Source organism: Phoenix dactylifera, chromosome 8 (assembly GCF_009389715.1).
Source record: "Phoenix dactylifera cultivar Barhee BC4 chromosome 8, palm_55x_up_171113_PBpolish2nd_filt_p, whole genome shotgun sequence".
In the NCBI taxonomy this organism is placed as follows: domain Eukaryota; kingdom Viridiplantae; phylum Streptophyta; class Magnoliopsida; order Arecales; family Arecaceae; genus Phoenix; species Phoenix dactylifera.
In genome coordinates, this window is record NC_052399.1 from 3,937,120 (window position 1) to 3,960,574 (window position 23,455).

A 23,455-nucleotide genomic window follows, 5' to 3' on the forward strand; every position below is an offset into this window, starting at 1 on the left:
CTCACTTCCACTTATTATGCGACTCTAAAAATTAGTCCATCTATCTGCATATATGTATGTGCCTGTCTATGTGTATATGCATGATGTATATAAAGATATATGTATGTGTGGATGGATTGGGTGATTGTCTTTAGAAAACCTGCTAAACGTCAGCCCCCTAATCTTGACTATAGATAATGTTTTGCTGTGGCAATCGGTGATTGGTAGAGCAGTTCCCTTTGCAACAATCCCTGACTTCCATGATTAAGTCTGACCAGGGATGCGAGAGGTGATTAGAGCGGTGATACTTTTGTCGTTAGGAAATGAAGGCATACGTATGGCGTGACGAAGGCAGCTAGGCGGCGATCGTTATCCCAGTGAATTTGACATTCAATTCCGTCCATGTCGACGGCTCTCGGCGTTTGGTCAGGTTCGGTGGCGGAGTGGGTGCATGATTCTTACCGCCACACAATTCGCATGCAATTTTGTACCAAAAAACAATCGCATGAAATTACGTTAAAAAAAAAAACTTTTCTATTTTAAAGGTTGAGATTCGACCATCGAGGTAGATAATGATGCAAGTATTGTTCTCATCGAGTCTAAAAAAAAAGATTCTATTTGATCCATGCGGCGACGAGTCAACTATCTAGATTCACAAGCTGGAAAAACAAATCATTTATGTGAATGATCCAAATGATCGGTTCATGTAGTTTCTCTCATGACGTGCTATGCTGTTGGGAAGAGAGACGAGAGAACGAGGGGGTTGGATTTGCATCTGTCCCATGTTGGCCATTTCAAGCTCAGCACAAATGATGAAATGAAGATATTGCATTATTTTCAGAGATGTGCAAGTTGCAATCCAACAGTTCACATTAAAAAAGAAGCATGGAATCATTCTTTCATTGGAAAGATGGTATTCAGTTTAGATAGAAAAACCAAAATGGAAAAACTAAAAGACAAAACGTCAAAAAATGGTACAAAATCACAGCTCCCAGATCTGAACAAATATAAAACTAATCCTCTCCTGAGCCCTCTCTTTCTATGCTGGTGCGAGCATGTCAGCCTTGACCTGTTTGATGAGGAGAGTCAGGTTCTCGTAAGATGAGCCTCCTTCTTCCATCGCCTTCCTAGCCTTCTCCCCCATTTCCCTAACCCTCTTCCTTCTCTCCAACCCATCCTCCCCTTCATCCATCAATGCACTCACTGCCTTCTGTACATCGTCCCTCTTTACTAATACTTCATTGTTCTCGACCCCCCATCTTGTCATCTTCTTAACCCCTACTGCAACTCCAATTTTCAGCACCTCCACCATCAGTTTCTCATTTAGAAACTGCTCTGCAAAGTGGGGCCATGTTATCATTGGCACACCTGCCGTCACCCCCTCCAGCGTTGAGTTCCATCCGCAGTGCGTCATGAACCCTCCGATCGCCGGATGTGAAAGGATCATCACCTGCGGTGCCCAGCCTCTAATGATAAGACCCCTCGATCTCACCCGCTCCTCAAACCCCTCCGATAGCCATTTCTCCACCTCCGGAGACTTATCTCCAGCTTTTATCACCCAAATAAAAGGACGGTTCGAGGCCTCCAAGCCCAATCCGATCTCAACAAGCTGTGGAGGAATAGGGCTGGCAATGCTTCCAAAACTCACATAGATCACAGAGTTTGGCTTCATGGAATCAAGCCAGCGCAAACAATGGTTACCATCGATCGAGGCTAGGTTCCCCCTTGCAGACATATCCGCAGCATCTTTATTGCAGAGCGACATCGGTCCAATCGTCCAAACCTTCTTCCCTATGGCCTTTTGGTAGCTCTCGCTGTACAAAGCTTCCAAGTCATCGAAGGTGTTCAATATCGTGCCATCGAACCTTCGCAGGTCCTCCTTCAGCTCCTCCAAAAATTTGTCCATGCCTCGCCCGCCCATGTTTCCGGGTAATTGGCCCCTTGTTAACTCTAGATGATGGGGAAATCCAGGCACGACGACGACTTCCACCTCATCGGATATGTTTTTGTGCAATTCATTGGTGAGGATGATGTGCCTGCAGAGGAGAGAGAAGCCACCGAAGCCATTGAATGCGAATCTTGGGATGCGAAACTCTCGAGCGACATCTCCGGTCCAAGTGTGCCAGACATCAGAGATGATGCAGCTTGGGCGCAGCTTTTGCTCTTTGAGGTGCAATATTAGCGGCTCTCGGAGCAAAGCACATGCATCCAAGAAGCTCCTGAGATGACCGTTGGAAGGCAAGGTGTCGATGTTCTCGCACCCCTCGGGCAAGCCTACTGCACTGCACGGGAATGGGAGAGATACAAATTGTATCGGAAGTTGCGATGCCTTCACACGGTCGATGACGGTCTTGATTCGAGCAGCATTGAGGGGCGTGGTGATGACACTGACATGGATACCTCGATTGGCAAGCAGGCGAGCCATGTCGACCATGGGGATCGTGTGGCCTTGGGCCATCAGCGGAACCAGCACGAAGTGAAGCTTTGGGTCATCTCGACTGTTTATCACAATTTGGTTGGTCATGCTGGGATTTTGGTGACCCAATGAATTGAATCAGAAACAGGAGAATAGGTCCGTCACAGGTTAGCAGGGGAGAAACACAAACGAGGAGGAGGTCACGGTGGAATTGTGGGCAGGGAATGGGTAAAAGGATCTCAATGCAGAACGTTCCAAGTTCCAGTGGTTATGTAAATCTGTGGATCCGACCATCTCCATATTTATACTCGTAGCCGGGAGCGAGAATAACTTGACAATGCACATAATGGATGACATAAGTCCCGACATCATCTCATTCAACCCTTTGGAAAAAATAAAAAAACATCATCACATTGAAGCTTCGTATGTCAACATAATGGATGACATATGACCGCTCATCATGTCCCAACATAATGGATGACGTGATGTCATGCATGGCGGGATGCATGTGGCGGCTGGCGTGTTTCTTCAGCAGACTCCGATTGTATCTTTCGGACAAAATGATAATTAATCTTCTTTTCACAATATCCCTCGTTGGTTTGCGTCTCGCATTTAATTATTCAAGACACTCCTAAACCTTCATTCATCTATCAGGATAGATCTCGCAGCTGCAACTATTCAATAGCAGATTCAGAAAAATGAATTGATCGGATCTTTCACATAAAAAATAAAAGAGTTAGATCTTTTGTATGAAAGAAAGATTCATTTTTCTTTGCACGTATACTATTAGAGATGTGCAAGCAAATGAATGAATGCAGTTCAGTTTATTTTGAGATCTATGTGAAGCATGATCCAATAATTAACATCGCAAGAGAACGTCAACCATTGTTTGGCGCCAAAGATACAACCCAAGCCCGCCTTTCTTGACCATAAAAAGTTCTAGCTAAAGCTAGCTAATTGGTTTTGTTGACTGCTCGGCTGTCTCTCGGCGTTGAACCATCCCGGCCGGCAGTGGGTGCTTTTTATTTTTGCTCTATTTTCTTGGCTGCCAAGGCAAGCACAAGTACATGATCTGCATGTGAATGGTCCATGCGGGCCTTACACATAGCCAGTTGAGAGATCCTCACCAGGTTAGCTTTATTGTTGTCCCATAATTAAGATGTCTTGGAAATGAGTGCATGGCTATTTCGATGGACAACATCTTGCATGGAAAAGATGTCTTAGCAGCACAAATTGCTGTCATATTCTCGTTGCTACTTTCTATTTCCTCCAAACGAAAGTTCCATTCACAGGTGCATTTATTGCCAAGTTTCAGACTAATAAACCTACGTGGCATTCTTTTTATTAGTTAATATAAAACTGTAGCAGTCTCTTCCATCCAATTTCGTGATATATTTGTGATAGATGACACTTACTTGAGAGATCCAAGTTGATCCTGCTACTTTTCAGACTGAGCGGCTCATATGACTCACAAAGATTGTAATGCTTGTCAGGGACTCACAGCCTAAAATGCTCTGAGTTATTGGGAGAACAAAACTTGGCTTATGTCACGCCCCGAACCCGAGGCCTGGGGCGCGAGCAGACGCCGCGCACCTGCAGGGCGGACCCCGCAGGCATGCAAGGCAGATAATTTAGATCCAACATCAATAGCTAAATAAAGATAAATTCCAACTTTCAATTCAAATGTCCATATATACATAAGTCAAAGGAAAGTCCATATCTACTAGCTAATTACATCATGATCACTCTATCCCGTAATCCCCATAATCATATGTCATCACCTGCAAAAATGTAAATAGTAGGAGTGAGCTAACAGCTCAGTAGGCAACATCATGCAATAAAGTCGTCATATAACATGTCGTGATGCATATAAAAAGCAACTAAACTCATGAATCCAAAATCCACATGATAATCCGTAAACCCGATCTGAGACTCAAAATAACTCAACCGCATGACTACAGCCACATCACCCAGTGGCATGGTTACACCGAAGTGCCAATACAACTCTCCGAAAAGCCGCTCCACTGAGCCAACGCACCACTGTGCCGCACCCCCTGGTGCCAAACTCACGCTCCACCGAGCCGCTCCGAAGAGCAAAACATACCCCTGTGCCGCCACTATTCTATCACCGGTGGTTGCGGTGTCGGAACTAGTTCCTCAGTACAAGTCGACTGGGCCAACGTATCATCCCATTGGCGGGGCCTAGACTATAGTCACGCGGATTTTAAAAATCTATAAATCAACTTTCTATATCAAAGTCATAATCATACTCCCAACAGTAAAGCACATAACAATTTATGAAATTAAATATTTAATTCTAAATCTAACACATAATGCCAATAATAAATCATAGCATCGACATGTGCAAGATACATGTTAAAATTCTACTTTAAAGTAATAGGTCACCTACCTGGGTTCGCTTAAAAATTCCTGCCACAGATATCACGAACCCCTGATTAAAACATAAACATTAATTATTTAATTAACTAAGAAACATAATTTAAACAATTTTTCAAACCCTTAAACTCCTAAGTTCATAGATCCAAGAATGGGCCCTTAAGATCAAACATAGACCCTAAGATCAGAATCCTTTAAACCCAAGTCAATTGTGACCCAAAACAGATTAGACCCAATTGAACCAAATCGGATAACAGGTCCAGATCAGATTTCGGGCCCAACCCAAACCAGCCCACAGATCCAATCAGGCCCAACTCAACCCAAAAACAGGTCCCTAGCCCAACCTAAACCAGGTCTGATTAGACCATAACAAAACCCATTCATGGAATAGGTGGAACCAGTTCACAATTTAAACCCGGTTCAAAGTCTGGTTCACCCTTAAGGCACGGATTTCAAAGCAAGGAAAAACTCAGACCGAATAAAGAAGAAAAAGAAAGAGAAGAAGAAGAAGGAAGAGAAGAAGAAGAAGAAGAAGAAGAAGAAGGAAGAGAAGAAGAAGAAGAAGAAGAAGAGGGAAAGGAAGAAGGGGGGGTGGCTGGTGGTTCCGGTCGGCCTTCGGCGGCCGACCGTGGCCCTCGGCGGCGGCGCTCAGTCAACCGCCGCCGGCCACTCCACTGTCACGGCGACGGAAGGGAAGAAGAAGAGAAGAAGAGAAGAAGAGAAGAAGGAGAGAGAGAGAGAGAGAGAGGAAGAAAAGGGAGGAAAGAGAGGGAGACCGGGGCTGGAAGCCCGGCCCCCGTTCACCCACCTCCGGCCGAACCCGTTTCGGCCGGATTGACCCCGGCCGGCCACTGTCGGCCGGCCGAATCCCACAAAAAAAAATAAACTTCCCCGAAACAGGGGAAGTGAAACCGAATAATTTCCCCTCATTTCTCTCTCCTCAAATCCAAAAATAATAGTAACTATGTTGTCTTGCTCACCTCCGGTCGTCGACGAGTGGTTCCCTGGCGGCGATGGCGGCTCCGGCGATGACTACGGCTCCGGCGATCGTCTCAAGAAAAGGGAAAATGAGAGGAGGAAAGGATTCAACTCTCAAAGGGATGAGGGCTCCTCTGAGAGTTCACGAAGAGAGAGGGGGAGAGAGAGAGAGAGAGAGAGAGAGAGGGAGGGGGATTTGCGGGGGATCCGCTGGCCGTTCGGCCGGCGTGGTCATCGTGGTCACCCCCACGATGACCACGACTTCAGTTTGTTGGGCCCTAGGACGGGCCCAATTCAGGTCTTCATAGCTTATAAATCTATGCGGCATATGCAGAAGTTTTATTTGAATGAAAAGCTATACTGAAGCCGAGACAAAACCCAAAGCGGAGATTTAAGCCTGCCATCAATTACTGCCCACATCTCTAGATGCAAGCCCATCAACAGACACTTGTGCATCTCAGAATGCACATGTGAATCTCAAAGGTGGGTGGACATGCATGTGTACAGAAGTCACCAATATATCTCGCGAAAAATGATACTATAAGGAAATTCTTCTTTTTTTGAGATGGAATACTTTATAGAAATTCTAAGACATGGCGAATCCTGATTTCATAGGATAATGAACTCTAGCGTCCATCCGGCGAAGTTGGTATTATTTAGACAGGAATTTATAAGATCACAACAAGATGGACAGTGGTGATGAGAATTTATCTTCTACCATGGAAATCAGAGTTGGTCTTCCCAGGAATCTCGATCATGGGCGGCAATCCCCAAAATCAGATGTTCTGTAGCCATGTGGTCAGCCTTATTTATAGCTGTAATTAAATACTATCATTATTCAGAACTAAAATGATAAGTTCCAAGATTGTATAGAATCTTTTTCTTTATTTTTAGGGTTTACTTTTTATTTTCTACCTATAGGATGTTTGGGATTCCATAATGAAAATTATTATGCGACTCTAAAATTTAGTCCATCTATCTGCATATATGTATGTGCCTGGCTATGTATATATGCATGATGTATATTAAGATACATGTAGGTAATCCCTGACTTCCATGAAAAAGTCTGACCAGAGATGTGAGAGGTGATTGGAGCGGTGATACTTTTCTCTTTGAGAAATGAAGGCAAACGCATGGCGTGACGAAGGCAGACGTATAGCTTGACGAAGGGAGCAAGGTGGCGATCGTTATCCAATTGAATATGACATTGAATTCCGTCTACGGCGACGACTCTCGGTGTTTGGTCAGCTTCGGTGGCAGAGTGGGTGCATGATTCTTACCACCACCCAATTCGCATGCAATTTTGTACCAAAAAAAAAAAAAAACGCATAAAATTACGTTAAAAAAAAACTTTTTCTATTTTAATGGTTGAGATTCGACCATCGAAGGTGGAAAATGATGCAAGTATTGTTATTATCGAGTCTAAGAGTAACACTGTGACAGGAAAAGAATATTTAAAAAAAGATTCTATTTGATCCAGGTGCCGACTAGTCAACTATCTAGATCAACATAGCTGGAAAGACAAATCATTCACGTGAAACGAAAATATTGCATTGATTTGAGAGTTGTGCAAGCTGCGACCCAACGGTCGCGTCAAAAAAAAATATCGAATCAATTCTTTCATAAGAGAGATCCAACCAGAATCTGAACGGTGGGAGTTGAAAAGTGAGCTAAAAGACCAAAAGATCCAGCACGCCATCCTCTTGTGAAAGCGGACGGCTCTGAACAAGTTTGGAGACACTCAATCCATGGCCTAAACCATCTTGTACCGTAGAACTATACTGCCTATTAGATTTTTTTAACGTAAAAAGAAATTCCTTTGTGTTTTTCACTAGCCGCCGGAGCAAAACGGACTACATCCATCCATGAATCACGTATGTAAGAAACTTGGTGAGACGTATTTAGAGATACCCGAAGTACTACTCGATATAAAAAAAACTATTTTCTGGAAATCGACATAGACGGCGAGAGAGAAAAACTTCTATGGATATAAGACTTGGATCCCATCTTTTGCAGAATGAAGGACATCGAGGCCAGGTTCATCAACTGCACAGATATCAAAGCACCGAATACAGATTCGTAGGCTGATAAAAATGGAGGAAGTAAATTCTTCTTTCGTATGAAAAATACAGTCTATGTCCGATATTGCTAGCTTTTATACCAATATTTTTTGTTTATTATTAAATATAATAACAAAAAAGAAGTCAGATATATATTTTCCACAAGGCAGCTTGACATAGGCTATTTTGTATATTGAATCTTATTTGGGGATCTAATTCCAAACTAGGTTAATTGAATGTTTTTGATGATTGTTACACATGAAAATAAATGAGACTATATATTATTTTGAGAAGCCCTTCAAAAGTGAGATGGAATGGAGTTGGAAACTCCATCTAAATTGGTTGCAGTGGAGTTGAGAGTGCCCAATCACAAGGGTTTGGGGCAATATCCTCTCTCTCTCTCTCTCTCTCTCTCTCTCTCTCTCTCTCTATATATATATATATATATATATACATATACACACACATATATATACATATACATACGCGCGTATACAAGTGCATGTATTTATCCATGCATGCACCATGATGCTCTCATTATATTAATAAAACCAATATTAATGCGTGAGGAATATCCGCTCATCATTCTTTGTTGTAACAATGATGGTATTCAGTTTAGATAGAAAAATCAAAATAGAAAAATTAAAAGACAAAACGTCAAAAAATGGTACAAAATCACAGCTCCCAGATCTGAACAAACATAAAAGTAATCCTCTCCTGAGTCCTCTCTTTCTATGCCGGTGCGAGCATGTTAGTCTGGAGTCTCTGGACGTGTTTGGCGAGGAGAGTCATGTTCCCGTAAGACGAGCCTCCTTCTTCCATCGCCTTCCTAGCCTTCTCCCCCATTTTCCTAACTCTCTTTTTTCTCTCCACCCCATCCTCCCCTTCATCCATCAATGCACTCACTGCCTTCTGTACATCTTTCCTCTTTACTAGTACTTCACTGTTCTTAATCCCCCATCTTGTCATCTTCTTAACCCCAACTGCAACTCCAATTTTCAACACCTCCACCATCAGTTTCTCGTTTAGAAACTGCTCTCCAAAGTGGGGCCATGTTATCATTGGCACGCCTGTCGCCACCCCCTCCAGCGTCGAGTTCCATCCGCAGTGTGTCATGAACCCTCCGATTGCCGGGTGTGAAAGGATCATCACCTGCGGTGCCCACCCTCTAATGATAAGACCCCTCGACCTCACTCGCTCCTCGAACCCCTCCGATAGCCATTTCTCCACCTCCGGAGACTTATCTCCAGCTTTTATCACCCAAATAAAAGGACGGTTCGAGGCCTCCAAGCCCAGTCCGATCTCAACAAGCTGTGGAGGAATAGGGCTAGCAATGCTTCCAAAACTCACATAGATCACAGAGCTTGGCTTCATAGAATCAAGCCAGCGCAAACAACGGTTACCATCGATCGAGGCTAGGTTCCCCCTTGCAGCCATATCCGCAGCATCTTTATTGTAGAGCGACATCGGTCCAATCGTCCAAACCTTCTTCGCTATGGCCTTTTGGTAGCTCTCGATGTACAAAGCCTCCAAGTCATCGAAGGTGTTTATTATTATGCCATCAAGCCTTGGCTGGTCCTCCTTCAACTCCTCGAAAAATTTGTCCATGCCTCGCCCGCCCACGTTCGAGGGTAATTGGCCCTTTGGTAACTCAAGATGATGGGGAAATCCAGGCACGACGACGACCTCCATCTCATCTGATATGTTTTTGTACAATTCATTGGTAAGGACGATGTGCCTGCAGAGAGTAGAGAAGCCACCGAAGCCATTGAATGCGAACCTTGGGATGCGAAACTCTCGAGCGACATCTCCAGTCCAAATGTGACAGAAATAAGAGATGATGCAGCTCGGGGGCAGCTTTTGCTCTTTGAGGTGCAATATTAACGGCTCTCCGAGCAAAGCACATGCATCCAAGAAGCTCTTGAGATGATCGTTGGAAGGCAAGGTGTCGATGTTCTCGCACCCCTCGGGCAGACCTACAATGCTGCAGGGGAATGAGAGAGATACAAATTGGATCGGAAGTTGCGATGCCTTCACACGGTCGATGACGGTCTTGATTCGAGCAGCGTTGAGGGACGTGGTGATGACACTGACATGGACACCTCGACTCGCAAGCAGACGAGCCATGTCGATCATAGGGATCGTGTGGCCTTGGGCCATTGGCGGAACCAGAACGAAGTGAAGCTTTGGGCTATCTCGACCGTTTATCGCATTTTGGGTGGCCATGTTGGGATTTTGGTGACAATGAATTGAATCAGAAACAGGAGAGTAGGTCCGTCACTGGTTATTAGGGAAGAAACACAGAAGAGGAGAGAAGGAGGTCACCATGGAATTGTGGGCAGGGAAAGGGTAAAAGGATCTCAATGCAGAACGTTCCAAGTTTCAGTGGTTATCTTAATCCGAGGATCCGACCATCCCTATATTTATACCCGTAGCCGGGAGCAACAATAACTTGACTGTGCACGTAATGGATCACATATGTCCCGTCATCATCTCATCCAACCCTTTGGAAAAAATAAAAAAAGTATGAATTAAGCTTCGTATGTGAACATAATGTATGGCATATGCCCGCTCATCGTGTCCCAACATAATGGATGACGTGATGTCATGCATGGCGGGATGCATGTGTAAAGAAGTCACCAACATATCTCCCGATAAATAATACTACAAAGGAAATTCTTCTTTTTTTTGAGATGGAATACTATATAGAAATTCTAAGACATGGCCAATGCCAGATTTCATAGGATAATGAACTCTAGTGTGCTCCATTTGATCCGGCGAAGTTGGTATTAGTTTAGTGTGCTCCATTTGATCTGGCGAAGTTGGTATTATTTAGACAGGAATTTATGAGATCACGACAAGATGGACGGTGGTGATGAGATTTTATCTTCTACCATGGAAACCAGAGTTGGTCTTCCCAATCATGGGTGGCAATCCAAAGAATCAGAAGTTCTGTAGCCATGTGGTCAGCCTTATTTATAGCTGTAATTAAATACTAAAATGATATGTTCCAAAATTGCATAGAATCTCTCTCTTTATTTTTAGGGTTTACCTTCTATATTTTCTACCTATAGGATGTGTGGGATTCCATAAAGAAAATTATTTTTCATTGGAAGCTCTATGGGATGTTTTAGAACAGCCATTAGCCTATTTATTATATATTTGTCATCCAGTTTCGTCGACCTTTTTTGACGCATATGAATATGGTCTTTCAGTTCTCCTTATGCACAATGGCCGCGGGTCTACAATACTTCAGGCTTGGAAACACCGAAGTACCAGATACTGAAAAGAGCTGTTGCTTATGAGGTGTACGTGGATGTTTACTTAGGGAATACGCTAATGCTATACATAGTTCCTTGTAAATTGTATCATTCGTTAAATATGCCACAAGCATTCTCCGTGTGCCATGTCTCTCGAGGAGAACCGGATTATTTCAACCCTTTAATTTGTGATGTGAGAGGGGATTGGTGCGGTGATACTTTTGTCTTTAAGAAATGAAGGCAGGCGTATGGCGTGACGAAGGCAGCTAAGTGGTGATCGTTATCCCAGTGAATTTGACATCGAGTTCCCTCCACGTGGACAACTCTCGGTGTTTGGTCAGCTTTGGTGGCAGAGTGGGTGCATGATTTTTTTTTTCAAAGGCTGCGCACGCTGTTCTGACATCGATGTAGCCAGCGGAACCAAGAAAAAAAAAAAAAAAAAAAAAAAAAACCGAAGTAATAGAGAAGCGGCCTCGTGGTCTATCAAGAAAATCTCTTCGAAATATTGGGCAGCATAGATAGCGATTCAGTCGGCAATTCTGTTCGCCTTTTGGTATACATACACAGTTTGAAAGGCATTTCAGCTCTTCACCATCTAACGGATATCGCAGAGCAGGAGATTCCTATCCCCTCTCCGCCTCTCCTCTTGAATCCAATCGATCATCATCGCTGAATCCTCCTCAAGGAGGATACGGTCTACCCTCATGATTTGTTGCCCTAAGCTCTGCCTTTATAGCTGTCAAACCAGTGGTGCTTCGCCCCCGATCAGCCTAGAGTCTTGGCTCCTAATCACAAAACAAATATCTGCTCTCTTTTCATCACCGGATACGCTACCATCAAAGTTCATATTAAGATGGCCTAAAGGTAGATGTATGATTCTTACCCTCACATAATTCACATGCAATTTTGTATTAAAAAAAATCCATAAAACACTACAACAAAAATAGATTTTTCCAACCCTTTATTACCGACGCAAGAAAGAAGCATCGGCAATTTTGTCACTACGCCAATATTTACCCATGCTTTTTGGTAAAGTTAGAAAAAATCAGAATTAGACGACACTAATAAGTGTCGAGAGTTAGCTTTGGCCATAAACGTCGTTGGAGGCCAAAAATTTAAAATCTGGCTCACAACGCTTCATATAAAGCGTTGTCGGAGGCCAAAATTTCGCCCACCCCACCCTCCAAACCCACGAGCGGCCAAAATCCTCTCCCCAAAACCCGCGGGCGGCCAAAATCCCTAACCTCCACTTTTTTTTTTTTGATACAAATCCCTAACCCCCGTCTTCATCCCAACCCCCAGCAAAACCTCTTTTCCCATTCCCCCAGCCGCCTTCATCCTCTTGGGCTCCATCAACATGAGGGATCTCCTCTCGGTCCAGGACCTTGACGACTCCTCCCCTCTCTCCGCTCCCGACCTCCGCCTCTGCATTGACCATCTCCAGATCCGATCGCTCCACATCAAGGATAAGGTGCACGACTACGTCTTCGCCCACCGCCAAGACTTCGCCGACATCTTCTCCTGTTGCTCCCAGGCCGTCTCTGGCACTGATGCCGCCGCTGCCACCCTCTCCGACGCCCTCTGTCTTCTCTCTGACCTCCCCCTCGACCGCGAGATCCGAGAGATCACCGAGGAGATCTGGAGCAAGTGGCGGGAGTTGGAGGAGCGGCGGGAGGCGTTGTGCATGGTGCAGACTATATCCCTGCTGTGGGAGAGGCTGCGGTCTTCGAGGGAGGATCTCAGGGTCGGGAGGTTGGTGGAGGCTTCCGTAGCCGTGAGGGATTTGAAGGCGGGTTTCTGAGATGGAGGAGGTCAGTAGAGAGCAAGAACTGGCGCAGTGATCTCTAACCCCTTTTTTCATTCTCTTTTTCTTTCTTTTCTTGATTTTTTTCTAATTTCTTTTTTCCTTTTTTGGTGGATAAATTTTTCAAGATCGAGAAGAGATTGCAGCAATGGGAGCCGGTGGCACCAACAATTCTTTCCTTGTTTTCTATGATCGTCTGAAGGAGGTGAAAATTTTCTTGAGGTGAAGAATTTGTAAATATGCTTCTCGTAAAAGATCAATAAATGGGGCATATGCTTCTTGTAAAAAATTATCAATAATGGAGGCATTTATTGTTCTTTTCTGTTATTTTTTTAATCTATCTTGTGCATTTGTTGTTCTAATTTTAGAAGAAGTAGAATATGAAGAATGGAATTGAGTTTTTTTTAAGCCGGATACAGGTTAACTTTTTTCCAAAAAAATAGAAAACAAAAGCTCCCGTTGAAGCGCCATTACAATTTTATAACTGAGCCTTTTATTTTTTTTAGAAAAATAACGCGTTGGCAAAACTTTCATTATTTCCAACGTTTTTCAAAAGCGTCGGTAAAAAAAATTCCACTGACATAGACGAAAAGCGTTGGAGTCAAAATTGTCGATGTTTATAAGCGAAAAACGTCGTAAAAGATTCATTTTGTAGTAGTGAAATTATGTTCAAAAAAAAACATTTTTCTATTTTAATGGTTGAGATACTGATGCAAGTAATGTTATTATTGAGTCTAGGAGTGACACTGTGACAAGAAAAGAATTTTGAAAAAAAGAATTCTATTTGATCCATGGGACGACGAGTCAAATATCTAGATCAACAAGTCGGAAGTTGTGATGCCTTCACACGGTCGATGACGGTCTTGATTCGAGCAGCGTTGAGGGGCGCGGTGATGACACTGACATGGACACCTCGACTGGCAAGCAGACGAGCCATGTCGATCATGGGGATCGTGTGGCCTTGGACCATTAGTGGAACAAGAACGAAGTGAAGCTTTGGGTCATCTCGACTGTTAATTTATCACAACTTGGGGGGTCATGTTGGGATTCTGGTGAGACAATGAATTGAATCAGAAACAGGAAAAGAGGTCCGTTACAGGTTAGCAGGGAAGAAACACAGAAGAGGAGGAGGTCACCGTGGAATTGTGGGCAGGGAAAGGGTAAAAGGATCTCAATGCAGAACGTTCCAAGTTTCAGTGGTTTTCTTAATCCGACCATCTCCGTATTTATACTCGAAGCCGGGAGCGACAGTAACTTGACGATGCACGTAATGGATGACGTATGTCCCGTTATCATCTCAACCAACCCTTTTTTTTTTTTTTGGTCAAAATCAACCAGCCCTTTGGAAAAAATAGAAAAAGTATGAATTAAGCTTCGTATGCGAACATAATGCATGGCATAGGTCCGCTCATCGTGTCCCAACATAATGGATGACGTGATGTCATGCATGGCGGGATGCATGTGTAAAGAAGTCGCCGATATATCTCCCGATAAATAATACCACAAGGAAATTCTTCTTTTTTCGAGATGGAATACTATATAAAAATTCTAAGACATGGCGATTGCCAGATTTCATAGGATAATGAACTCTAGTGTCCGTTTGATCCGGCGAAGTTGGTATTATTTAGATAGGAATTTACGAGATACCCGACAAGATGGACGGTGGTAATGAGATTTTATCTTCTACCATGGAAACCAGAGTTGGTTTTTCCAGAAATCTCGATCATGGATGGCAATCCCCAGAATCAGAAGTTTTGTAGCCATGTGGTCAGCCATATTTATAGCTGTAATTAAATACCATCATTATTCAGAATTAAAATGATGTGTTTCAAAATTGCATAGAATCTTTTCACCGCCATTATTCACCGCCACCAGATTCAGCTTCAAAACAAGTTAGGTCATGTAGGGGCTCACGTCATGATTTGAGGCTTGATCTAGAAGCCTGGCCCACAATTCATGGGACTTCCCGGTCATTTTTGCTTTCGAGCAGTACCAAAAATAATAAATAATAGCAACCGCAAGGTGTCCAAGGTTCCAGATAAATGCTGGCTCCTCTTCCTCTGCTTTCTAATCTGTGGCTTCTCCATCAGAGTCGCTTCCTTGATAGCTTCCACAGCTACACCTCTGCGCTTTCTTTGGAGACTCGCATCCGTTCCTCCGTTTAGGATGACCAACCAAGCTTCCACGAATGGTCTCAGCAGTCGCAAGCCTCACTTCATCTTGGTCCCACTGATAGCCCAAGGGCACATGATCCCCATGGTCGACTTGGCTCGTTTACTCGCGGAACAAGGTGCCCGGGTCAGCCTCATCACCACCCCGGTGAACGCCGCACGAATCAAGGCCATCGTCGACCGAGTGAAGGAATCCGGTCTCCCGATACACTTTGTCGAGCTCCAGTTCCCTTGTGCCGAAGCTGGCCTACCGGATGGTTGCGAGAATGTGGATCTCCTCCCTTCAAACGACTACTTCAGAACAATTTTCGATGCCATCCCCCGGCTCCGAGAACCTCTAGCCCGGTACCTACGAGCACAACGGCCTCGTCCAACATGCATGATCGCCGACATGTGCAACCCATGGACGGCGGATGTCGCTCGCGAGCTTGGGATGCCACGGCTCATCTTTCATGGGCCCTCTTGCTTCTTCATTCTAGGCGTCCATCTCATGGAGCAGCACGGGATCTACGACCGCATAACCGATGATTTCGAGCCCGTCCTCCTACCTGAGCTGCCGCAACCTGTCGAGGTCACCAAAGCCCAGTTACCGGGCTTCTTCTGGTCAAAAGGGTGGGAAAAGCTTCGATCTGAGGCTTTAGAAGCGGAGTCGACGGCGGACGGGGTGGTGATGAACACTTTTGATGATATGGAGCATTCATATATCGAGCTCTACAAGAAGGTTGCAGGAAAGGAGGTATGGACTATCGGACCCTTATGTCTCTACAATAAGGATCTTGACAACAAGGCTGCCAGAGGGAACAAGCCTGTCATCGACCACCACCGAGTTCTATGTTGGCTCGACTCGAGGAAGCCCAAGTCCGTGCTCTACGCTAGCTTTGGCAGCCTTCTGCGGATGCGCCCTTGGGAGCTCATTGAAGTAGGGTACGGTTTGGAGGCATCCAACCAGCCCTTCATCTGGGTGATCAAGGATGTGGAGAGGACGTCGGAGGTGGACAAATGGCTGTCGGAGGGATTCGAGGAGAGGGTAAGCACCAGGGGTCTTGTAATTAAGGGGTGGGCGCCGCAGGTGGTCATCCTGTCTCACCCTGCCATCGGAGGATTTATGACACACTGCGGATGGAACTCGGTGATGGAGGCCGTGTCCGCGGGCGTGCCAATGATAACATGGCCTTGTTTTTCGGACCAATTCGTCAACGAGAAGCTGGTTGTGGATGTGCTGGGCGTTGGCGTGGCAATTGGGGTGAAAGTTCCCTTCTACTATATCAATGAAGATAGTCCGTCGGCAGCGAAGAGGAACGACATAGGAAAGGCAGTCTCTAGGCTTATGGACGAAGGGGAGGAGGGGGAAGAGAGAAGAAAGAGGGCCAGGAAGCTGGCTGAAAAGGCTGTGAGCGCAATGGAAGGAGGAGGGTCGTCCTTAGAGAACATAGCATGCCTGATTCAGTATGCCTTGAAGCATGGACACGACGATTCTGATCAAGAAGAGGAACACAGTGCGTAGATTTGCTCGTCAAAGGGGAACGTTGAATGTATCGAAAATATGTAATGGTAATTTATTTTGCATAACCTGACCTTGTCCTGAACAGATCATTGCTTGCAATTTGCCCATTTCCTCATTGTATTGAAATTTTTACTTCCAGGTGCGCTGATCACCGTACATCTCGCTTCTAATTTCTCAGCTGGATTGATATCATTTTTAAGTCGGATTGATGTCACTACAACAAAAGAGATGTTTGCCGACTCTAAATTGCCGACGCTAGATAAAAGCGTCGGCAATTTTTTTCTTGCAACAGTAAATGCCGACGCTTTGAGAGAGCGTTGGTAAAAAATCTTTCGCCGACGCTTTGGATGGATTCACCGACGCTAATAAGCGTCGGCATATAAACGTCCTCGACCCTCTCCCTCCGCAGCCTTAAATCCCTTATAGCTCACGCCGACCGACTCTCCCCTCCCTCCGCCGATCTCAGCCATTCCCCTCCTTCGAGCGACCCCAAATCGCGTTCCTCCGCCGCATCTCCTTCCCCTCCTCCCCCTCTCCGTTGGCCTCCTCTCTGTGGATATCTCCCGCCTCCTCCGCCGCAGATAAGCCCAAATCCCCTTCCTCCTCCTCCTCAATGCCCCCTTCAAAGCCCTCTCCCTCTCCCCCGCCGCCGCCCCAGACGCCCACTGCCTCTTCTCCCTCTTTCTTTCTCCCGATTCTTCACTCTGTAATAATTATTAAATTAAGAAAGGAATTAAATTAAAAGAAGGAATGGAGAAGGGGGAAAGAAATGGGGCTCCCGAACCGACTCCACGACGCCTCCAGCGACTCCATCCCGATCCTTCTCGTCGTGGCGGCCGCCGGGTGGGTCTCCTACCTCCGCTCCCTCCTCCTCTGCCTCCTCCACTCCCTCGGCCTCCAACGCCTCCACCCCTCCTCCGCCGCGGCCGACGATCCCCTCTTCTCCGCTGCCGGGTCCGGCCTCGCCGGACTCGTCGTCGTGGCCTCCTCCGGACGCCCCTTCGCCTACGAGGCCTTGCCGTCGGCGGCCGCGGAGGGGGAACGAGATGAGCCGGGCTACGTGGTGTGCCTCTTCGAGCTCGCCGACGGCGACCGGCTTCGGCGGCTGGATTTGGTGAGGGAGTTATTTGATCTAATGGCAGAAAGAGGTGTGGTTTCTTGGAGCTGCATGATTTCGGGCTATGCAGAGTAACAGGTTCATGAAGGCACTGCACCTCTTTAAAGTGATGCAACTGGAGAAGAGTGCAAAGCCCATTGGGTTGGTGGATGAAGGGTGCAGGTACTTTGTGAATATGTCAAAAGTTTATGGGGTTCAGCCTGAGATGAAGCATTATGGTTGCATGGTTGATTTGTTGATTCGAGCAGGGTTGTTGGAAGAGGCAGAAGGGATCGTCAGAAGCATGACAATGAAGCCAGATGTGATGGTATTAAACAATGCTGCTATAGTTTTTGTTAGCTGATGGTGCTTTAATATTAAAGTTTTACTACATTTAAATGCCCTAGTGGTTGCAATTAGATTTATTGTTTGGTGATTGAGTGATTCTATGCCAAATTAATGTCATTCGCTTGAACCTTGGCTGATGGTTTCAGCACAGTCTTTTAATAAATCAAACATGCCACTGATATGCAACCTGGCCTATCTGCTTGGAACTTGCTGGTTTGATCTGTTCATATGGATTACTAGAAGAACCAACCTTGCCAAACAATGTTCTGGTGGTTCCAATCAGACCTGATTTAATCAGCTGGTCTGCCAGCTCCTAAACTATTGATGCTCAGAGAATGTCGTTACACATTCAGTGAGTAGACAGACACAATTTATGTTATGTCAGTGGTTCCATGTTTAAATGATAATTTTACAAGGTTTGCTGCTAATGCTTGTGCCGAACTTTTGATTGCTTATTACCACCAATCAGATATTCTTAGAGTTCTACACTTCTAAACATCGGTGTGGCAATGACTATTCTCATAGGCTGCATTTCACACTCTCATAGCTCCAACGATGGATATTTTTCTCTGTGTTCACCATTTTCATTTAGTAAAATGATTTCCTACTCAAAAGAAAGCAGCACAATTACAAGAACAAAATATCAAAAACATATCATTGTCATAGGCTATACTTTTTTTATTGATGGAAATCTTTTGCTTTCACCTTTTGCACTTTGTGGTGAAGGGCATATTCTAAGATAAAATACCTGGTTTAGCTGGCACTGATGGCACTTTCAAAGTACTTTTCCATCATTTTGAAGGATAAGCCGGCCATTATTGAGACTTCCATTGGATCTAGGTGTCACATTATATGTAGCCTCCCCCATGAGCCTCAAGGCATTTTCAAAGAACTTTGCCTCAAGGCATGAGGCAAGATGAGCTTCCAGCCTACCAAAAAAATGTCTTGACCATGTTATCGTTACAGAATTTAGGATTTATGGTATGGATACCATAAGGAAGCCATGAATTTTGAAGGCTTAATTATATTCCAACGATTACCTTAAATAGGGATTAGTACTATGGATCTATTACCGATCACATTATTGCTCCCAAATTAAAATATGCTGATACATTTTGTTTATCCTTTTTCAGCAGAAGACATTAGAGAATTTCAAGAACATTATCCTATTATCTTCGCCACAGGTATCGTTTCTTTCTCCATTAATAATAATGGCTTCTTCTTTCTCAGATAGTTTTAGTTTGCAGTGAGAGATATGGGATGATTATGCTGTTAACGTACTCTTGAAGGCATGCCATAATACACAGAAATATTGATGCAGACCTGGAAATCTTGTTCTTCTTTCCTTCACCTTTCTAATTATATTTCCTTTCCCCACCGGGATTCTTCAGTTACTTTTTGTAATCAAGGATAAACAAATTTGGATGAGACCTACATGATTTTTCTTTAATTCCTTATTTCCTTTTGAACTGTCTTATAATCTTTTAGTCCTCTGTTGCAAATAATCTAAATTGAATTACATATTAACAAATGCATATGATCAGGCAATGGGGCATTAGCTTCTGTAAAAAATTGTATGTCTTTTACTTTCAAGGCTGATCACACTCTCACATGTTCGTATTCTAATTAAAATTTCTGCTGTTATTTGATAGTTACTTCTTCTATAGAGATGGCTATGTCAACAAAAAACAATTGAATGCCTAGATATTGTGATGTTCTAGAACAACTCAAATAGATAAACTTGGAAACTTCTGCTAGAGAAAATGTTTTGATCCATATGAATTTAATGCAGTTCTTAAGTATATCTTTATTTTTACCCATACTTACTGAATTTAATGTTAGCTTGAAGAGTGGGATTTATGCCCAAGTTTCATTCCTCATCATCCACAAATATTCCCAAGATCTCATCAGCACAGCAAGAGGCTAAGATGGCTGCAAGTATGATTCAGATGGTTGTGAAATGGGTCCAACTTTGGTACCATTCTGTTTAGTTCATGTGTAAATCCCTTACTGCATTCTATCCAATATAAATGTCCGGTATTTACACTTGACCTGGTACAAATAATTGAGATGCTTGTTTTTGGTAATTTGGAAATTGTTCCATGCTTGGACTGGTTAATTCTTATGCAGCCTCTGACAGTACACTTACAGGAAAGCACAAGGCACCGTAAGCCTGACTTTCCCACCTCTGAGGCTATTGAGCATCAGTATTTGGCTGCAGAATAAATTTTAAGGGGATAAGAAGAACTCATCCAGATATTGTTGAAATGATGCGACTTATTTAATAGGACAGAATTTTTTTGGCATTGGGTTAGAGGGATAAATACAAGAAATAAAGTATATTTAATGCTGCATAGGATGATGATTTGGATTTCTATTACAAGGTTGAATTTATCCTCTCATTCTTTTTGTTGTGTTTAGAGAGTGGTTAAGAATAAAAAAAGTAACTGGAGGGATAACTTTCCCTTTTCTATGTTGTAAGAATAAATTCCCATATGAGGAATTTAATGCAGTTCTTAAGTATGGGTTTGTGATTCATCCACTGTTTTTAATATTTTATGATTTATACATTAGTTACACTTGCATTTTTAACATTTGGGGATTCTACAGTTATTAATACTTCTTCTAAATTCTCTTTTCTTTCAGAGAATTTGTTATGGCTTTGGCATGTGGTGCATGGGAGAGCATGTCATGCATTATTGTTGTTTGCATCAAGTTTTTGTCGAAAAAAACTTCATTGATCTGGCTCAGTCCCATGGACAGAAATTAGTGTTTAAAAAGAAAATCCTTTCAGACGAACGTATTGCATACTTAACATTGCTTGGGTTGAGTTAAGAAAGTTTGAATGTGTTGTTGTGTTTCAGGTTTAAGACTTGGAGGATGGATACTTGCCGATGAAACTGGGACAGAGTTAGTATTGAAAGAGAGACCTGGATTTTGACTTCAATCCATTTACAGAAAATAGAATTTTCTTCAGCCATCTTGCTTTCTCTTAGTGCTGGTTATTTTATCCTCCCTTCTTGATCTGGCCATAGCTGTGGACATGTTGTACTCCTAATGTTTATAGTCATCATCTGACCAAAGATATTTATATACTACAAACAAGAGAAGTTCATGGTTCTGTTGGTTCTTCTGGTGGTCCTGATGTGGTGCTGACGGTCCTACTATAGTTCTCAAAAAGTAATTGATCCTTAGGTCTACCTAAACCATCTTTTTAGCTTTATAATTAGCATCTAATTTTGCAATTATCATCTGACACAGGACATTTGTACTAATGCACTATAAAGTAATGTATGAGAGAACTCTCATGTAGCAATGAGTTGTTGATGCTCTGCACATTGCTATTGATGCTTGCAGTGATTGCTGGATTTTTATTACCTGTATGATTCAACAACTGTTTCTGGATCTCTTTATTACCGCTGCTTGCCTCGGCTTTGTTGTTGTTAAGCCTGCGGCCTCTGCGAGTGTGGAGGATGCCTTGCATGTTTGCGGTCTCATGTCCTATTAACATGGTAGCCCCTTTGTTCTCACCTGCTAAGGTTATGATTCTTGTTGTGCCCTCGCTTTCCCAGCTGCTGCAACTTCCCAAGATTCAGCTTTTGGACCAATTTGGGCTCCTGAGTTGTTGCTTCTTGTTGTGGCTCGGAGGTTTCTTGGGGTGGTGAGGGAGATCTTGACCTTGTTGGAGTTGGAGATGGCTCTGAAGATCTTCTAGAAGATGGTGATGGTTGCTGTAGCTATGTTTGTTCTGCTGGCTGCTTCTGAGATGATTTCTGTGACAGCGACGGTGAGGGCGATGGTGGTGGAGCTCGAATCCTCCTGATCGGTATTTCTGTTGGAGTGGCTGATGGGGATCGGGATGGTGATGGACGCCTTGATTGAGGTGGGGATGGGGGCTGAGGCTGGGTTGCGGTGGAGCATAAGCAGCTGGCCATAGCGTAGCCACTGGTGGACGTAGAGGTGGTGTGGGATTCTTCAGGGACTCGTGGTAGTTTGATTTCTAGGCAAGAATTAATATTAAAAGCCTTTTATTTTTTAAAAAAAATTAATATTCTAACGACGCTTAAAGCGTCGTTAAAATTTCGACCAGAAATCAATTAGCGACGCTTTAAAGCGTCGCTAAAATGTCGACCAATTAGCGACGCTTTAAAGCGTCGCTAAAATGTCGACCAGAAATCAATTAGCGACGCTTTAAAGCGTCGTTAGCTACCGACGCTTTAAAGCGTCGTTACATTACAGCTAGCGACGCCTTAAAGCGTCGCTAAGTTTGCAATTGCCGACGCTAAAAAGCGTCGGGAAAGCCTCGACGCTTTTCAATGCGTCGGAAAAAAATTTCTCCACTGTAGCATAGCCGACGCTTTTAACAGCGTCGTTAAAGGCCAAAAAAAAGCGTCGCTAATGACCATTATTCTTGTAGTGTGTGTACACCAAGAGGAACAATTAGGCTTCATTTTCAGATCTTAACTTTGGCATTTTTACAGGTTCGCACAGCAAACTGATGCTGGGCAGCTGACAAGAACCCTCCTCTTGGCACCTCGAGCGACTGCCAATGTAAAACCTAATCTACAAATCATTGCTGATGATGTCAAATGTTCACATGGAGCTGCTATCAGTGACCTTGAAGAAGACCAACTCTTCTATTTCCGGGCAAGGGGTGTGGATCTACAAACAGCAAGAGATGCTCTGGTCTTCTCCTTTGGAGCCGAGGTGGTGGCTCGCATTCCATCTGCACCCATTCGGAAAAGTGTAACCAGTCAACTTAAAGAATTCCTAGCAAATCAATGAATAAAATATCGAACCAGCGATTGCTGATGATGTCAAATGCGATGAAGCATTGTGGATCAATTGTTTTGATTAATAGAAAAAGATGTGCTTGGTCCAAATATGGGTCTGTTTGTATTACATCTGCCACTTGATATCAAGATTTTTCTCTACTCCAAAACATTAGTTTCTTCTTTGGGACATAGGTTTTGGTAATGACAAGGTTAAACTCATACCTAACCTTTGTACATCCTTCATCGGATAGTAATCCTATTGCATGCCACTCTAATCTCTGCTTAGTTTCGGTTTGACATGGCAGGAGGCTATTGAAGCAATTCAGGCAGTTGATCCGTTCATAAGGGTTGATGGGAATTTTGTTGTTTTTTAATATAGAACTGTAGCAATTTTTCCCATCCAATCCCGTGATATATTTGTGATAGATGACCCTTACTCGAGAGATCCAACTTGATCCTCTGCTATTTTTCAGACTGAGCGGTTCATATAACTCATAAAGGGTGTAATGCTTGTCACGGACTCCCGCCTAAATGCTTGAGCTATTGGGAGAACAAAACTTGGCTTATAAATCTATGCAGCATATTTTTTTATTAGTAAACATTGGATTGTGATAGGGGGCTTCGCGGAAGATTTATTTGAAAAGTCATACTAAAGCAGAGTTCAGGA

General features: G+C 43.8%; 5 protein-coding genes across 8 annotated transcripts; 3 read left to right on the top strand and 2 right to left on the bottom strand.

The window, feature by feature from the left end:
* Positions 1-791: 791 nt before the first annotated feature.
* Positions 792-2,792, bottom strand: LOC103708808 (UDP-glycosyltransferase 73C6-like). Its single transcript, XM_008793899.4, has one exon. The coding sequence runs from the start codon at positions 2,501-2,503 to the stop codon at positions 1,019-1,021; it is 1,485 nt and encodes a 494-aa protein (XP_008792121.2). The 5' UTR covers positions 2,504-2,792; the 3' UTR covers positions 792-1,018.
* A 5,607-nt stretch (positions 2,793-8,399) lies between these two features.
* Positions 8,400-10,288, bottom strand: LOC103708835 (UDP-glycosyltransferase 73C3-like). Its single transcript, XM_017843238.2, has one exon. The coding sequence runs from the start codon at positions 10,054-10,056 to the stop codon at positions 8,563-8,565; it is 1,494 nt and encodes a 497-aa protein (XP_017698727.2). The 5' UTR covers positions 10,057-10,288; the 3' UTR covers positions 8,400-8,562.
* A 2,054-nt stretch (positions 10,289-12,342) lies between these two features.
* Positions 12,343-13,194, top strand: LOC120111522 (centromere/kinetochore protein zw10 homolog). Its single transcript, XM_039128704.1, has 2 exons — positions 12,343-12,901; positions 13,023-13,194. Exon 1 carries the CDS (start codon positions 12,448-12,450, stop codon positions 12,889-12,891), a length of 444 nt encoding a protein of 147 aa, XP_038984632.1. The 5' UTR covers positions 12,343-12,447; the 3' UTR covers positions 12,892-12,901; positions 13,023-13,194.
* A 1,716-nt stretch (positions 13,195-14,910) lies between these two features.
* On the top strand, positions 14,911-22,895 carry LOC103708807 (UDP-glycosyltransferase 73E1-like). Its single transcript, XM_008793896.4, has 2 exons — positions 14,911-16,616; positions 22,495-22,895. The coding sequence occupies exon 1, from the start codon at positions 15,061-15,063 to the stop codon at positions 16,567-16,569; it is 1,509 nt and encodes a 502-aa protein (XP_008792118.2). The 5' UTR covers positions 14,911-15,060; the 3' UTR covers positions 16,570-16,616; positions 22,495-22,895.
* LOC120111523 (E3 ubiquitin-protein ligase RHA2A-like) lies at positions 16,991-21,365 on the top strand. Of its 4 annotated transcripts, none has more exons than XM_039128707.1 (5): positions 16,991-17,683; positions 17,757-17,848; positions 17,935-17,993; positions 19,147-19,197; positions 20,878-21,365. In XM_039128707.1, the coding sequence occupies exons 1-5, from the start codon at positions 17,339-17,341 to the stop codon at positions 20,952-20,954; spliced, it is 624 nt and encodes a 207-aa protein (XP_038984635.1). In that variant the 5' UTR covers positions 16,991-17,338; the 3' UTR covers positions 20,955-21,365. The 4 variants fall into 4 exon arrangements, with proteins under 4 accessions (XP_038984635.1, XP_038984633.1, XP_038984636.1 ...); XM_039128708.1 differs by lacking the exon at positions 20,878-21,365 and adding an exon at positions 19,856-20,100 and having other exon boundaries at positions 16,993-17,683; XM_039128705.1 differs by lacking the exon at positions 20,878-21,365 and adding an exon at positions 19,856-20,100 and having other exon boundaries at positions 16,992-17,683; positions 17,757-17,993.
* Positions 22,896-23,455: the final 560 nt, after the last annotated feature.

Bases quoted from the DNA above. Each gene is read 5' to 3' on its own strand.
- LOC103708835 (XM_017843238.2), bottom strand. From the start codon at position 10,056: ATGGCCACCCAAAATGCGATAAACGGTCGAGATAGCCCAAAGCTTCAC.
- LOC120111522 (XM_039128704.1), top strand. From the start codon at position 12,448: ATGAGGGATCTCCTCTCGGTCCAGGACCTTGACGACTCCTCCCCTCTC.
- LOC120111523 (XM_039128705.1), top strand. From the start codon at position 17,339: ATGGGGCTCCCGAACCGACTCCACGACGCCTCCAGCGACTCCATCCCG. The intron at 17,994-19,146 runs GTATTAAACAAT...ATCCTTTTTCAG, and splicing joins CAATGAAGCCAGATGTGATG to CAGAAGACATTAGAGAATTT. The intron at 19,198-19,855 runs GTATCGTTTCTT...ATTTAATGTTAG, and splicing joins TCCTATTATCTTCGCCACAG to CTTGAAGAGTGGGATTTATG.
- LOC103708807 (XM_008793896.4), top strand. From the start codon at position 15,061: ATGACCAACCAAGCTTCCACGAATGGTCTCAGCAGTCGCAAGCCTCAC.
- LOC103708808 (XM_008793899.4), bottom strand. From the start codon at position 2,503: ATGACCAACCAAATTGTGATAAACAGTCGAGATGACCCAAAGCTTCAC.